At 45.2% G+C, this 16,485-nt stretch overlaps 1 protein-coding gene across 1 annotated transcript; it reads left to right on the top strand.

Annotated features, from left to right (window-relative positions):
- Positions 1-2,282: 2,282 nt before the first annotated feature.
- Positions 2,283-16,090, top strand: STPG1 (sperm tail PG-rich repeat containing 1). The gene is made up of 6 exons (XM_035345877.1): positions 2,283-2,301; positions 3,588-3,614; positions 10,733-10,898; positions 11,073-11,113; positions 12,223-12,402; positions 15,955-16,090. Exons 1-6 carry the CDS (start codon positions 2,283-2,285, stop codon positions 16,029-16,031), a joined length of 510 nt encoding a protein of 169 aa, XP_035201768.1. The 3' UTR covers positions 16,032-16,090.
- The last annotated feature ends 395 nt before the right edge of the window (positions 16,091-16,485 follow it).

The following is a 16,485-nucleotide window of genomic DNA, read 5'->3' as shown; positions in this document are numbered from 1 at the left end:
GTACGGGCGAGGAGGCGGGGGCTTCCCCTGCACGGTGCCGGTTGCCGCGGGGCGGGGCGGGGCGGGGCGGGGCGGGCCCGGCCCGGCCCGGCCCGGCCCAGCCCTGTGGGGCCTGGCGGCGCGGAGTCGCGACGGGTGCGCGGCAGCCCTGTGCCATGGGCGGCCGCGCCGGCGGAGCTCGAGGTACAGTGAGGAAGGGGCCCGCCCACGGGCACGGGGTTCTCCCTAAGCACTGCGGGGGGCTGCTGACGGAACCGACCGACGCGAGGGGAGCTACGGGAGCGCGGAGGGCCCAGCCGCCGGGAGGCTTCAGGCCCCCGTTTGCCCTCCTGGGGACGTCCGGCCCGGCACAAGGGCACGGAGCGCGGCCGAGCCCCGGCCCTCCGGCGCTGCGTGCTTTCCGGGCCGCGGGAGGTCCGCGCTTGGCTCCCTTGTCACCGTAACCGCCTCCCGTCCCCTCACGAGCCGCCTCCTGTCCCGCACCAACAGACTTGTCACGCCAACCGCCTCCTGTCCCCACTCCACCTGCCTCCAAGCCCAGAGCTCGTCCTGCGGCCTCGCCTCCCCTGCTCAGAAGCACACGCACATTTTCACCGAGGTTGAAGTTCAGTATTGCACACACATATTTTCACGGAGCTCACGGTACTGTTCAGCACTGCAGCGCTGTTGCAGTGCAGCTCTGCGTCTGGCAGTAACCACACCGATCCCAACTCGATGAAGTATCGGTGGTTTTGTCACCATAAGGTGGTGACACTGTGCAGTTGGAGAACCTGCCTGCCTTCACTCCCTGCCTCGTGGCAGCTGCAGCACGGCCAGGACAAGGCCTGTGAGCGCAGGCCTGCAGAACGTGGCACGTTTCAGGTGGCACTAGGCCTGAGTTTGGCTGGACCCAGCGTCCTTGGCCTCTGCCTTCAGGTTCTGATTTTGGAGACGGTCAGTGCCCTGAGGGGAGATGTTGAGTTGCTTAACTCAGTAAATAAGGAAAATCTGCAAAAGTGATTAAACAGCACTGAGTCACCCATCAAGCCAATTTATTAACACTAGTGCTTCAGTGTTTGTTTTTCCCTTTGCTTTTTAAATAAATGCAGAAATGACTGCTGGTTTCTTGTATAAACCATTAATGTTAGATGTGCCCTTAACTTGTACATCCTATTTCTTTTTAAACTTTTAAACTAAACTTTTGTTGTAGTTACATTCTTCCTGTATCTTCATATTCAGAATTTTGTTATTATTGGCTCTTCCTTCTAGGTTTCCAGATTTCCTCCAGTCCTTATAAGCACCATTGTAAGGTAATCTCAAACTCAGAAAAAAAAAGGGATTTAATTCTCAATCAAAGCGATTTCAGTATAACCAGGTGAATAATAAAAATGTTTGAAGTTCATGTCCTCATAATAAAAAACTAAAACCTAAACACTAAACCGCAACTAAAAATATATTATGGCAAATAAGCAACTAAGTCTAGATTACAGTTGTTAAATTTGCTTTGTAATCACAACTCTTAGCAGTATGAAGTAAATGGTAAAGCAGTGTTACTAATTTAAACCTTGAAATTACTCCACATATATTACCCTTGTCTTTACTGTCTCCCTACCTCTCACCCACCCAGCTTTGTCCCTGGTCCCTTTTCCAATCTTGAACCTTCATAGACACAAACATATACCTTGCATGTATTATAGCAAATTCAAAGAAATCAGTAGAGTTAACACTTGTATAATGATAGGAGAATATGACCCCTTCTACCTTTTGATACTCTTCACCCTGATCCTTCCCTGATTTGTAGGAATTACATTGGTATACGTTATCTGGCCAGCAGAGGGAAGCAGAAAGATATGTTAAAACCATATTGTTTTCGCAGCCTGTACTATGAAGGGTTTCTTTTCAAATCCAGCCAACACTCAGAGAGGTGCCATGGGCCTCCTGGGCTTTCTGGATGCAGCTTTCAAGCTACAACTTCTGCTGGTGGAAAGAGGATGCCCATGGCCCCCGCTGACTGTTTCCTGTGGTCTGGTGACTATTTGGTAACATCAGAACTAAAAAAACTGAAGAGAATTTAAAACTAAGTATATTCAGAATTTATAAAGCTTTGGGTCCCAGGTATGTAAAGTAGGTAAATCTCGGAAGTATTTGGCTTCTTCCCTCTTTCTTCTTTTGCCTTTGGCATCCTCTCTTTCTTCTCCTTCCTTTGATCTCTTCCTTCTTGCTTGTCTCTCCCATCTTAGTGATATCAGGAGCATATTATCTCGGGACTAGATAACAACAATCAAGGACGTAAAGGACAAAAGATGAGGGAAAATGATCAAGGTAGAGAAGTTGCTTAAAAGCCTTCTGTAGGCGCCATCAGTCTGTCTGGTCAGCTTCCAGGAGTTCCAGATGACCTGATGCTAAGTTCTGAGTAAAAGAGAAGAGGCAGAGTCTTAAGGTAGCTTCACAAAGCACTCCCTTCCCTTTGAGAATTTCCTGCTTGAAGGGCAGAGCAGGCAGGAAGCCAAACCACAAGCTGTACAAGGGCTTGGTTGATTTTTTCTTAAGCTTTACCCTAGAGAAAAGTTACTGTGCTAGGTAGGGGAGGGGAAGCATTAGGTCGCTTAATACTAGACCTTTTTGCAGCTACTGACTTATTTTCCTCCATCAGTGCTTGTGTTCTCTTCAGCACAAGCCATTTTGGGGCACATTCCTTTAGCAGGGTAGTCAGGGATAAATGAAGTTTACCAGTACACGAAGTTTACCCACCTGTAATGTAGGCAATGTAGAGAGCTTATTTGCTTCTTACTAACTGACCTGGAATAATTAACAAGTGAGTTGACCCACTTTTGTAACTGTGCCAGTTTACCACTGTATTCACACAGCCGCACAGGTACCTGAACACTGGAGTTTGGAAGGCATTTCTGGTGGATCTACCACACAGCTAAATCCTCCCTTATATTTACCAGAATATAGTTTAAAGTATCCAAAGGACACAGAGGTGTGCAGTCACTGTAGCAGGAGGTAAATTTCCAAGGGTGTGTAGATGTCTAATCTCCAACTACATTCAACAACACTGACGTGATGATGTGCATGCCAAACCAGAGCTAGATGCAGTGGATGGGAGAAGGGCTCTGTAGTTGTTTCCCTGACACGTGCTGTCCTGGAAGGTACTAATCAAGAATGTGCTGTCAGAGTAGTAACTCCCCTTTATGGGACAGGGTTGAGCATGGGATTCCATCCAAGCCACAGCAGGCTGGTCAGCAGGAGCAGCCAAGCCTGGGCAACACCAGGTAATTGAGCTTGCAGATGCAGGTTTTTTTTGTTTTTTTTTTGTGTGTGTGTGTGTGTGTGTGTGTGTGTGTGTGTGTGTGTTGTTTTTGTTGTTGTTTTTGTTTTTTCATCTGCTCTGGAAACCCTCTGGAAACCCATTTAATAGCTGGTTTTAGCAAATTGGACCAAACTTGCTTAGCTCAGCACAACCATCTTGTCCATGGAGCACATGTTGGAGAGCCTCAAGTATGTGGCAGAACTTCCACACAGCAGGGCCACGTGGAGATGCAAGCCAAAGACCAGAGCAGTGCAGTGACTGTTCTGCTTCTACTTTTGGGGTTGATAAAAAACAGGTAGCTCAGGATCTCTGCCTCCTCCATGTGGACAAGCCCTCAGATCACATCTTCAGAAATCTCCTCATGTAAGTTTGATATTGTAGAAGTACCACATGGGCTAATCTGAAACACAGCATAAATCAGAGCATAAGGTTGTAATTTTGAAATGATAAAGACATCTCAATGCACAATTATGATCTAAGCATAAAATTAAGGGGTGCAAGAGATAGCTTGGAAAATGGCAAAGGAAATATGATACTACCATCATCTATCCTGCTAGAATGTTATGTTCAGTTCTGGATATTCTAACTCTAAAAAAGGCTATGGCAGAAATAGACTCAGTTTACAAATAAGAGATAAAACCATTAAGGTCCCAGCAAAGACTGACTTAGAGAGAAGGTAAATGAGATGGCTTGAAATGTATGAGATTATTAAGAAAAAAAAAGTAGCTCTCTCATATCATATGAAACATTATATCGGCATAAAATAAAAATAGAACCTGAAAGAAGAAAGTAAATATAAAAACAGTGTTCATTTTCCATTTGTAGACCGGGATGGTAGTTTACGATTGAAGCTGTTTGGAGCAACAGATACACAAACTTAAAAAAAAAGAATAGTAGTTCATTTATAGAAGTCATAACCATATGGGCCAGTAAGACCAATTGTAAGCAAGGTTTAAAAGTTGTTAGATACATACAGATATATATGGACTGTATGGACTATTGCCCTGTTCCAGCATCACTGTTCTCAGAGTGATTTCTAAAATAATTGGTGTGTTTTGGTCTGTGTTTAGAAAGATTAAGAGCATTGAGGTACTGGGGAAAGGAGCTGTCCCATTAGCATCAGTATGAGCCTATGCCTGTATTTCATTGCCTTTGCCCCAAGAGAGAGGTGATCAATACAGCTTGCTCAACATGTGTGATACTTCTCTTGCTAGAGTGAAAGTCCAGGTCCAGGTATAATGTCACTCATCAGTCTCCAGAGATCAACAGCACGCCTTCTTTGCCTCAGTCTATAGGAACAAAACCAGTTGTTCTCTGGACTCCCAGTACCCTGAGTTGGTGGAAGGGGATGGGGAGCAGAATGTGGCCCCCACAATCCAAGAGGAAATGGTTGGTGACCTGCTACAGCATTTGGATGTACTCAAGTCGATGGGGCCGGATGGGATCCACCCGAGGGTATTGAGAGAACTGGCGAAAGAGCTGGCCAAGCCGCTTTCCATCATTTATCAGCAGTCCTGGCTATCAGGGGAGGTCCCACTTGACTGGTGGCTAGCAAACATGACGCCCATCTACAAGGGCCAGAGGGTAGACCCGGGGAACTATAGGCCTGTTAGTTTAACATCAGTGCCAGGGAAGCTCATGGAGCAGATTATCTTGGGTGTCATCGTGCGGCAGTTGCAGGGCAAGCAGGCGATCAGGCCCAGTCAGCATGGGTTTATGAAGGGCAGGTCCTGCTTGACGAACCTGATCTCCTTCTATGACGAGGTGACACGCTTAGTGGATGAGGGAAAGGCTGTGGACGTGGTCTACCTTGACTTCAGTAAGGCATTTGACACCGTTCCCCACAGCATTCTCCTCAGGAAACTGGCTGCTCATGGCTTGGACTGGCGCACGCTTCGTTGGGTTAAGAGCTGGCTGGATGCCTGGGCCCAGAGAGTTGTGGTGAATGGAGTCAAATCCAGTTGGAGGCTGGTCACTAGTGAAGTCCCCCAGGGCTCGGTACTGGGACCAGTCCTCTTCAACATCTTCATCGATGATCTGGATAAGGGGATCGAGTGCACCCTCAATAAGTTTGCAGATGACACCAAGTTAGGTGCGTGTGTCGATCTGCTCAAGGGTAGGAAGGCTCTGCAGGAGGATCTGGATAGGCTGGACCGATGGGCCGAGGCCAACTGTATGAAGTTCAACAAGGCCAAGTGCTGGGTCCTGCACCTGGGGCCCAACAACCCCAAACAGAGCTACAGGCTGGGAGATGTGTGGTTAGAAAGCTGCCTGGCAGAGAAGGACCTGGGAGTATTGGTTGACAGTCGGCTGAATATGAGCCAGCAGTGTGCTCAGGCAGCCAAGAAGGCCAGCAGCATCCTGGCTTGCATAAGAAACAGCGTAGCCAGCAGGTCCAGGGAAGTGATTGTCCCCCTGTGCTCGGCTCTGGTGAGGCCGCACCTCGAGTACTGTGTTCAGTTTTGGGCCCCTCGCTACAAGAAGGATAAGGAGGTGCTCGAGCGAGTCCAGAGAAGGGCTACGAAGCTGGTGAAGGGTCTGGAGAACAAGTCTTACGAGGAGCGGCTGAGGGAGCTGGGACTATTTAGCCTGGAGAAGAGGAGGCTCAGGTGTGACCTTATTGCACTCTACAGGTACCTTAAAGGAGGCTGTAGTGAGGTGAGGGTTGGTCTGTTCTCCCACGTGCCTGGTGACAGGACGAGGGGGAATGGGCTCAAGCTGTGCCAGGGGAGGTTTAGGTTGGATATTAGGAAGAACTTCTTTACTGAACGGGTTGTTAGTCACTGGAATAGGCTGCCAAGGAAGTGGTTGAGTCACCATCCCTGGAGGTCTTTAAAAGACGTTTAGATGTAGAGCTTAGTGATATGGTTTGGTGGAGGACTTGTTAGCATTAGGTCAGAGGTTGGACTCGGTGATCTTGGAGGTCTCTTCCAACCTAGACTATTCTGTGATTCTGTGATTCTGTTGTCAAAGAAAGGAACTGGATACTTTCCTTCACTGGTAAGAGGAAGCATTTTATTTCAGACTGATTTCCAAAGCTGCTAAAATCACATAGTCCCTTTGTAATGACTTCAGGTGAGCGCGGATCTGGTCTTTAACCTACTCTGTTGCCTGTCTGCAGTGTCTGTTTAGGGTTGTACTGGGGATGTTTCTAAAATCCAGCCAAGAAGGAAAATCATTTTTCACTGTCATCGGACAGTTATAATTAAAGTGGAAGTCCCACAGCTATTCTAAGCTGCTTTTTCATCTTTTGTTCTCTTTTGAATTCAGGTTCCAATGGGGCTGATTTTTTTTCTGCTCAGTCTCACCCAGAGGTGGTCCTTTTTCCTCTTGCATGAATCTTTGCAAACCAAATTGGCAGAGCTGTTGTTAACTTACAGAAGTGTAAAGGAGGATACATACACACATGCTTTGTGGACTCATTGAGAGCACTGTACTAGGCTATCTGAAATTTATAGCTAAAGTGCATAATTTCTGGATCTGTTCTCTGTAACACAAGACTTTTTAAAAATAAAAAAATAAAAAAAAATCTTTTACCAGCTGATGAGCATCCGCCCCCCCCAAAAGAAGAAATCAGCAAAGCTTTTTACTTGAAAAAGTCATTCTCATCCCCATTTAATCTCACAGAACTTGCAACTGTGAGTGCTGCATACCAAAGTTTCTGCTATTTTAAAATGCTAGAGGTGATTTGTCCTTAAAAATTACATTTGGTAAATACCAAGGCCTCAGTCATTTCACAATTTCTTTTCAGCTCAGCTGCTGACAATTTCTATTCTCCCTCTTTTTCCAGGTTCCACGCACTGCACTCAAGAAAATCTCCAGTTACCCAGCTGTGAATGCCTACAACATCCTATCATATTTTCAGTCCAGATGAGACTTTAGAGTGGGAAACTCTAGTGTGTTTCAACAACCTATTTCTAGGAAGAATGAGAAAATCCCTCCTCCAGCCCCCAATCAATACCATGTAAGGAGATTTGGAAGGGAAGACAAGGCAGGCAGCAGGGCACTGCTAACATGTAATGCTGGTGAAGTCATATTTGATGTTGCAGGTGATGCTATGAAGTTCCAGAAAATACTGGAACTAGCTGTAACTGAGCTAGTTTGGCTACAGCTCTCAAGGTAGCTGTAACAGCCCAGCGCTTTGCACTAAATACTTACCCTGTTCCTGATGGTTCTGAGGTCTGTTCCACTGCACTCAGTATCTAAATGAATGAGCATGAACCTAGCTCAGGTATTTCTGCATGATCTGCCATCTCACTTCTGACCATGCCGCAGGTGTACCCCAAGGTGTTGTGAAACGCCAGGCAGTAACTTTTCAATACGAAGGGAGGAAAAATACATCCCTAACCCTGTGATGGTGGCAACCTCTGCCCTTCTTGCCACATCACTGGCTTTGATACTGGAAGACCCCACCACATCTTGTGAGTTTTCATTCTAGAAATCTAGTCTGTGTTGGTTGGCTACAGGGAACTTCTGCCAAGAAGCTCAAGGCAGGTGAATTTTACATCTTTAACAGGTACTGGTTTTGAGTTTCAGCCTCAGAGCTGGGAATCAGGTCTGAGTATGTTCAACTAATGTAATTGGCTGGGCCCTTCCACTTGCTGTGGAAGGTCCTCAGCTGAGGACCTAGCCCTTAGGTTCAGTTCCTGAACCTCCTCCTGATTCACCCTTATATAAGTCACTTAACTTTCCATGCCTGATGCTCCTGACCCCTGCCACGGTGACCAGGCTTCACTGGGGTGTTGCAAGCCTTAGTCCACAGGAATTCAGAGTGTGTTTTGAGATATGGAAGATGATAACAAAACACAAAGTGTTATTAACAACTATCAGATAGTTTATAATAATATGCACACAGCTAATGGACTTCTTTGTCCTTTCAGTGTTGTCTTGCATTAGCCACATTTACTTTCAGATTTTATTATTCTTTAGAGAGATTTTTTTTCTGCACAGAATGTCTACATTGCAGCCATTTCCTACTGAACTTTTCCCTTTCAAATCATATTTTGGTGCACGATACATCCACTGTGATTGAGGCAGAACATGTTGACTCTTCATAACATTTGATGACATTGCATAGCTGTTTATGGCAGAATGAATACGACACAATTTAATAAGCTTAATAAATTGCTACTCATCAGCTGAGACATCTTAACTGGCTGCATGCATGTTCTTGAAGCAATTCATGCTTTTATAAAGTAATTTGATACAGTTTAAACATCAGCAAAGGTATCTTAAACAAACTTGTCTTGCCTCACAATTTGGGTGTGCAAAGAGCACACATACAGAGTTACTGAGACTCAGCTGACATGGAGTAATTGTGTTCTCCCGTACAACCTATACACTAAGACTGTGAACTTTCTTATGATGACTCACTTCAGCTGAGTATCTGCCCCAGCATGTTCTAAGTTGATTAAACTAGTTTGCAGGCCATAATTATTTTCTATATCATTGTATAATGGATTCACATCATATTATTTTTAACATTGTAAGAATTTGCTTCTGGGAATGGCCTTCTTGAATTAATCACTGACTCATGATTTACTGTAGGAGATACTATCTAACCTACAAGAAGCAGAACAGGAAACTATCTATTTAAAAGATGGCAGTGTCTGATAATTTATGACTATACACAAAGAGACATCTGAGAAGAAAAAGAAGGCCAGATCCTGCACTCTTTATGCAGCCACTGCTCTTAGGCAAAAAGGAACTTTTGTCTAGGAACTGTAGCATCTGTTTTTAAGGCAGTGACAGATGAAAATTGACAAATATTCTGGGGAAAATGAGTGAGCAACAAGAAAACAATATCCTAAGTTGTCCTCAAAGCTATCTTCAGCTTTGGGACCAATTTTCTCTTTGAGTGTGAGCTCCTTAGGAGCTGTGAATTAAATGTGTTCCTATGTATATTCTGTACAAGAGCTGCAGCATGTATCTGGGCAGTGAGTGTGGCAAATAGCTGAGTACTCCACGAGAGCAGCATGACCTTCTTCCCCAGGGACTTTTGGCACCTCTGTCCAAGTTAAGTAGCTTGGGGACTGCTAGCAGTAGAACTGCAGTGCTGCACACCAAGCTTGGTGCAAGCTGCAGGAGGGCACAACCACTCCAGCATTATTTGCAGGCTTGAATGAACTGAAGTGTAGATTCTTCAAGTCGTGCTTAGTTCAAGGCCACTAGCCCACACTGCAGTCCCAGCAGTGATAGCCACTGAGACAGCCCCTTTTCAATGCAGCACTTTCCAGGGGCTGTCTTGCAGATGGCCTTTAGTGTCTTGGCAGCGCCACCTCAAATTCTGGGCTCAGTCAGCAGTTTGATCCAAACAAGACACAAAGCTGACATTGGAGAAGTCTGGAGATAGCAATTAAAGCCAAAAGCCACATTTTCTTAATGAGTTTCATGTCCTCAGTGTGTGTGTAAATGCAACCTTTACATGCTGGGCTATCACAAAGAGACCTACCTACAATTGGTAAGTACTCCAATATTTTGGTCCTAATACCACCTACAGTTGCATCATTAGAATAATTCATGATGGAGACAACTGGATTTTAAATGTGGGTTTTCCTTTGTTGGTAATTACCCACATGTTAGGTCAATTAAAGAAATTCACAAGCCCTTTTTCTTTTTTTCTGAAACAGACATCTATGGATTTCTGCAAGCAAAGCAACAATGTTTCTGTCCATGCAGTGTTTGTGTCCCAAACAAGAGGATTAAATTTGGAAGAAATTGGAAAATAGCCTTCTCCATATACATGAGCCTTGAGCTGGAAGAAATATGTTGCTGGTGATTTTGGTTCTGTTCCGTCAAGGTGCAGAGCACCATTGCACACAAATTCAGGTCACTCAGAGCTTCTCAAGGCATATGAGATTCAAGCAGGTGTCAGAACGCCAGTGTGCCTCTCTTCCAAGTGCTATGGGTTGACCCCATTGAGTCTCTGCTGAGACAACATTCCAGAAGCTATCCTGACAGTTTTGAGTAGCCTTAAGTAATCACTAAAAAAAATGTGCAACTCTTGTGTAAATGCCAGAGGCTTCTGGAGAATCCACTTTAGTGTATAATGTACCAAGCTCCACAGTACTCTAGCTGCAAAAGAAGCCTACTCCTGGCCCATAGCCTGTTGAGGTTTAAGATCCAGAGCATGAAGGCACATATTATCATGCAAAGTTATATCACATGCGAGTTCTCCTCCTGTCTGATTCTTTAAAATTGCTAATGTCTCCATTTGTGCCTATGCTCAAGACAAAGTTTGGTGTTGCCTTATCAGTGTCCCTCGAAATAAGCTATGCCCAGGACAGCACTTCTTAAATCCAGAACTGATTTCCCCACTCAGTCCTGTTATACCGGTTCTTTTTCCTTCTGTTACATTCACTGACTGTTGCACTCTCATTTCTCAGCATCAGTGTTGCAGCCATGTTTGGTATTTACATCCCTTTCCTGTATGTTTTGTAGGTCACTACAACTTCAACGATTCCCTCACCAAGGTGTCTACCAAGGGTATAACATCTTGCTTCAAGTCAAAGACCTCCCACCTGACAAGGACAGACAGAATTACTGCAGAGCCCACAGTCTATCAGCCACATAAACCCACCAGGGAAGCAAAGAAAATTCCTTTCAAGTAAGTCCAGCTCTGGAAGACATGCCACTTTCATGCAACATCTGAAATAAGGTCAGACAGCGGAGTGATCCCACAGTATCCCACTCTATTGCCTGGTCCAATTTGGCCAGTTATTGCCACAGATTTACAGGAACTAGCTCACAGATTGAAGTGTTACAGGGCATTGCCTTGAAGGGGAGTGTGGGCTGATAATATCCTGGAGCAGTGTATCAGAGGTACCTTTATCATATGATCTCTCAGTCATTTACAAACAGTAATTAAATACTGCACCACCCTTATGATGTAGGGGTAGTATCTTACCCCCATTTTACAGAGTAAGAAGCCAGAGCACACATAACCTGGAAAAAGATCATTCAGCTTTTGTAGCCCAGGCAGGGATTTTAAGCATGAGGCTTTGCTTCTTTTGCATTGCCAGTGCCTAAACTCACCCCCAGAGTAACACTGGGCATAAAGGGTCAAATCCAGGAACCAATGAGCAGGACAGTGAGGGTTGCTCACAGCAGTACAACCTAGGGGATAAATTGTGTACATTTTGCTAGCCCCTGCTATGGTGGGAAGTAGAGCTGGAAGGAGGCTTAATAAAACTCTCAAGTACTTCTTCAAGCCAGAATTGCTATTCCCACGTATCCTATCCTACCACTTGTTTCAAAGGGATTAAAGGCATGAAAGGAAACTCCTTCCCCTTCATATCCTTATGAGAAGGCAAATAAATCTGCCTATCAGCAAATTGTTCAAGTAAATGTATTGTCACCATGCAGTGACTTTGCCTGGCCTAAGATTAAGATCAACAATAAATTCCTGACCACGGAAAAGAATGAGAACATGAGAAGGCCCACAGTGCTCCTTACTCAACAGGTGTATCTACTACATCTCTCAGCAGTTGTATCTTTTAGCAGGGGTTTTGTACAAAGAGTGGGAAGCTGTAGGCTGGGAGGGAAGCAATGCCAAGTGGCATTTGATAAGGACAGAGGGCTAGAGGGAAGGGCAAATTAAATATGAGGAGAGAAGATTGCCAGTGTGTACCATCAGAAGACACAAAAACACTTCACACCCAGCTGCTGGGGTTAGAGCCTGCACCTTCTCCTGTTTCAATCAGTGGAAGAGAATGGGAGGAACTCCCAGCTGGAGTTATTTGGCATTGTTGCTTTGGCTTCAGTGCTGTCTTACTCTGGAGCAGCTGAGCAGCCAGGTCTCTGCAGAAGCTGGACCACTGACAAGTCTGCACAGACCTCTCCCTGGCACCTGACAGAAACAACAGCTTTTATTTCCTGACAAAAGTCCACCACTATGGGACAAGCTCCTTAAGCCTCTTCTCTCCTGACAGAAGAAATTCTGCTTGACACTGCTCCAGCAATCCCACCTTGTAAAGATTCACCTGGGCCTGGGCAGTACAACCTCGTGGATTACAGAGGATGTCCAAAGCAAAACTGCTCAAGTGCTGTGTTTGTCTCAAACACAGAGCGATGGATGGGGAGTGGATCACAGGAAGGGTTCCCTGGACCAGGTAAAAATAAGAATTATTCTGAAGTACTTCTCACTGCTAGAGATGTGAGGCCTAGAGATGTGACTAAACAGCACTATTGCCCATTCAACAGGAAGGAAACAAAGCACAGAAATTGGAGAGCCCACCTTCAAAGGCATGTAGACACACCATTTCTAAAAGGCACCTTGCTCAGTAGTACGTGTCATATAGGATCTTTTGGAAATTGTGACAGTAGGTTTATGATGAGCACCAAACAGCTAAATCCTTTTTAGATCAGAGCATAGTGTCCCCTGCTACCTTTCACTGGTCTAGTATTGAAAATCTGGGCTAAATTGATCTCTATTGCACAACAGCAACATGGCTGAAGCAGACTAGAGTCCTGACTACCAGCGCTATAACCAACCCGCTGTTCCATATTTTACAGTATTATTTTTTAAAGGCAAGATAGAAAAACACATGTTTTCAAAGTAAAGGCCATTAAAATATCACCAGCTGTCAGTGCCTTTGACAAACAGGTTCTTAGAGTTACAGTGCGTGTGTAAAACTACCACATAATTCTGGCTGTTGGTGCAACAGACATTTAATCTGCAATACTTTTCTGATCAATTGGGAGAGAAGAGCACTTGGAACAAGAGAACAGGAAAGGAACAACATCCTCTTAAGCTAGAGAAAGCCTCCATGTCCCAGCTGGAGAGCAATATTACACAGCACCTCAGCACAGTCTCTTTGGTTTTATAACCCTCTGGCTGTTCTGTCCTCAGCAGGCTTTGCCAGATTTTTCCTGATCTAAACTTGAGTAAAACAAGAAAAGAAACATGCCCAGTAGCTTGCAATCAGGAAGCATATGGTGAAGAGGTAGGAGGGACACACCGCTATTGAGGAATGGGTTAAACACACCAGGCTGACTTCCAGTGACATGCATGGGTACAATTGCCATCAGTCTGTCCAGCCAGTACCGGTGGACCCTGCCTCACCCCTGCCAGCAGTGCTTTTGCAGTGGGAGTTGTTCCTCAATGGCAAAGGGACAACATGCACCAGGAATCATGCCCGCATTTTTACCCTCTGACATTAGCGCTGATAAGAGAGGCAGATACAGGTACAAATCCTGCTGAAGTGTCCTTGTGCAGAGCAGTTCTTTCATATACAGGTAGGGAGCTAGTCATGGGGCAAAGGTAGAGCTCAGCTCAGACTGGGTGGAATGTATCATAGAATCATAGAATATCCTGAGTTGGAAGGGACCCATAAGGATCATCAAGTCCAACTCCTGGCACCACACAGGTCTACCCGAAAGTTTAGACCATGTGACTTAGTGCACAGTCCAATAGCTTCTTAAATTCAGACAGGCTCGGTGAAGTGACTACTTCACTGGGGAGCCTCTTCCAGTGTGCAACCACCCTCTCTGTGAAGAACCTCCTCCTGATATCCAGCCTAAACTTCCCCTGCCTCAGCTTAACAGTGTTCCCGCAGGTCCTATCACTGGTGTTTATGGAGAATAGGTCACCTGCCTCTCCACTCCCCTCGCAAGGAAGTTGTAGACTGCGATGAGGTCCCCCCTCAGCCTCCTCTTCTCCAGCCTGAACAGGCCCAGTGACCTCAGCCGCTCCTCATACGTCTTCCCGTCTAGGCCCTTCACCATCTTCATCGCCCTCCTCTGGACACTCTCCAACAGTTTAATGTCCATTTTGTACTGTGGTGCCCAGAACTGCATACAGTACTCGAGGTGAGGCTGCACCAGCGCAGAGTAGAGCGGGACGATCACTTCGCTCGACTGACTAGCAGTTCTGTGCCTGAAGCATCCCAGGATATGGCTGGCCCTCCTGGCTGCCAGGGCACACTGCTGGCTCATATTCAACTTGCTGTCAACCACAACACCCAGATCCCTCTCTGTGGGGCTGCTCTCCAGCGTCTCGTTGCCCAGTCTGTATGTATCCCATTGGCTGATTGCTTCTAGGCATAAGTAACATTATTTTTTTCAGTTAATACTCATAGTTCTTGTCCTGTTTATTTCTTCTAACATTCTAAAGTTCTTCTAGGTGGTTACCAAAGGACTGGAAAAGCAGTCAATAGCAATACTGCTATTATTTCTAACGTATGAACTTTCCCAGATACAGAATTCTTACCAGCCACAGCGAGCAAGAGAACATGCTGGTTGCATTAGTCTCTCCAGGGCCCTTGAGGCAGCACAAACTGGGGTAATGGGCTTTACTGGAGCTCCATCCAGATCATATCCCAGACTTGCAAGGTGCTGTGTCAACATGCCAGCTCCCTGAGAGCCGTTCTGCTGACTAAGCTAGGACAAGATCCCCAGCCAGGGTAAATTAGTCTGTCTCAGTTAAAGGTACAGAGCTAGGCCAGTTTATTTATGCTGAAAATCTGGCCCAAAATTACTAAGGATGGTTACCAAGTTAATTAAAGAGGAAGGGAATGGGCTACAAATACCTTTTGCAGATGGTGAAGAAATGCCATCTGTCATTTTCATCAGTCCTTCATGCCAAATTGATTAGAAACCTATGAAATACCATGGTACTGCATGAAAAGGACAAGGATACACCATCATCACATAAGCATGCATGCAGTCTTCTCTCTGTTGTTAGGAAAAAAACAACAACAAACACATACAGATCTCCTTTCAAGCCCAGTCTGAAAAGTGGGGAAGAAAATTCCATAGAATTGAAACTCCAAGTCATGAGATTAGAGGTGACTTAAGCCCTTGCCCACAAGAACACACAATATGTACAGAAATACTCAGCACTAGACTAAAACGAATAGAACTAGAGGAAGGTAAAATACTTCAGAACTAAATCAGCTGGTAGCTGATAAAAAGCAACAACTTTAATAAAGGCTGGTTATTCACCAGTTGTTGATGCCTGGGCTCCTTTGGAGCCAGTGTCTCAGTGTTTCAGGAAATCTGGGCAATCCCTTACATAGGTGTCACAGTTAAATTTACAGTCAAGACAACCTTCAACATACTAAAGCTACCCCAAAGTCTGTGTACACCAAATGTTAGCACAAAACTAATTCTATGGCCAGAGACACTTTACAGAAGATACCAGGACATTCACACAGGCTGAGGATTTTAGTACCTTTCTCATAAATAAGAAATTTTATACAAATCCAAAGATTTTTTCAGGAAAAATGTGAAAAAGCAGAGTGGAGGGGACCTCTCAGTGCCTTCGTTAAAGCTTTCTACATTGTGAAACAGATGCAAACAGTTTCAGTTTCCTGTGTCTTTGATCCTTTCCGATATCCAACATGGTGCCAGGGAATCTCCAAACATGATGTGTGGGTGTTTTAACAAAACACAGGATGCTGTTTTTCCCTTCATAGTGATGGAGAATCACACCACACACCAAGATCCTCAGCTGTTTGGTTGATGATGCAAGGAATGAATAAACATGAATAAAGACATAGAAACTGGGTGTTATTTGTACAGCTGAACAGCAGAGCCCTCCACCCAGCACTGTGGATACCAGAGCTCTTGCAAAATTCAACTCACACACTGCTGTGTTTCTCTCTCTCTCTCTCTCTTTTTTTTTTTTTTTTCTTTTCCTTAATGCATGTCTGTCTTTGCAGGTGCTTATTCACCCAGAGCACTTGGGAAGTATTCCTTCATCTACAACTATGATCAGAAGTGGGTCCCAGTGCTGTGAGCAGCAGAACCCAGACACCAGAGCAAAGTTCCTCAAACAGGACTTCTTTCAAACTCTGCAAAGTACAGGCTAACTCACAGTGAATGGTACTGCCCTCAGCCTGCTGTGTTTGGCTGGCTGATAGTTCAGTAGCTAATTGGTAGTATTTGGTGCTGTATAATGGAAGATATTAGCTAAAGTTGATGTAAAAGCTTCCAATTTCCTTTGTGTTGAATAATTACTGCAGTTATTGGGAGTTGCAGAAAAACTCCTCTTGGTGCTATCATCTGATAAACCAAAAAATCGGTGGTGGAAGCTGACTGTGCCCATAGGAGACATTGCCCTGGCTGGAGAGTCCTTTCTTATCAGGGTTGAAATTTGTGAAAAGGGCAGTGAGGGCAAATCCTACACCTCTGCTGTGTGCTTGCTCAGGGGATGGACACTTGGGTTTGCCAGCACCAGGCCTTGGTGCAGC

The sequence above is a fragment of the Oxyura jamaicensis genome, chromosome 23 (genome assembly GCF_011077185.1).
Source record: "Oxyura jamaicensis isolate SHBP4307 breed ruddy duck chromosome 23, BPBGC_Ojam_1.0, whole genome shotgun sequence".
Taxonomy (NCBI): Eukaryota; Metazoa; Chordata; class Aves; order Anseriformes; family Anatidae; genus Oxyura; species Oxyura jamaicensis.
Note: the sequence above shows the minus strand (reverse complement) of the source record. Positions and strands in the feature narration are given on the sequence as shown.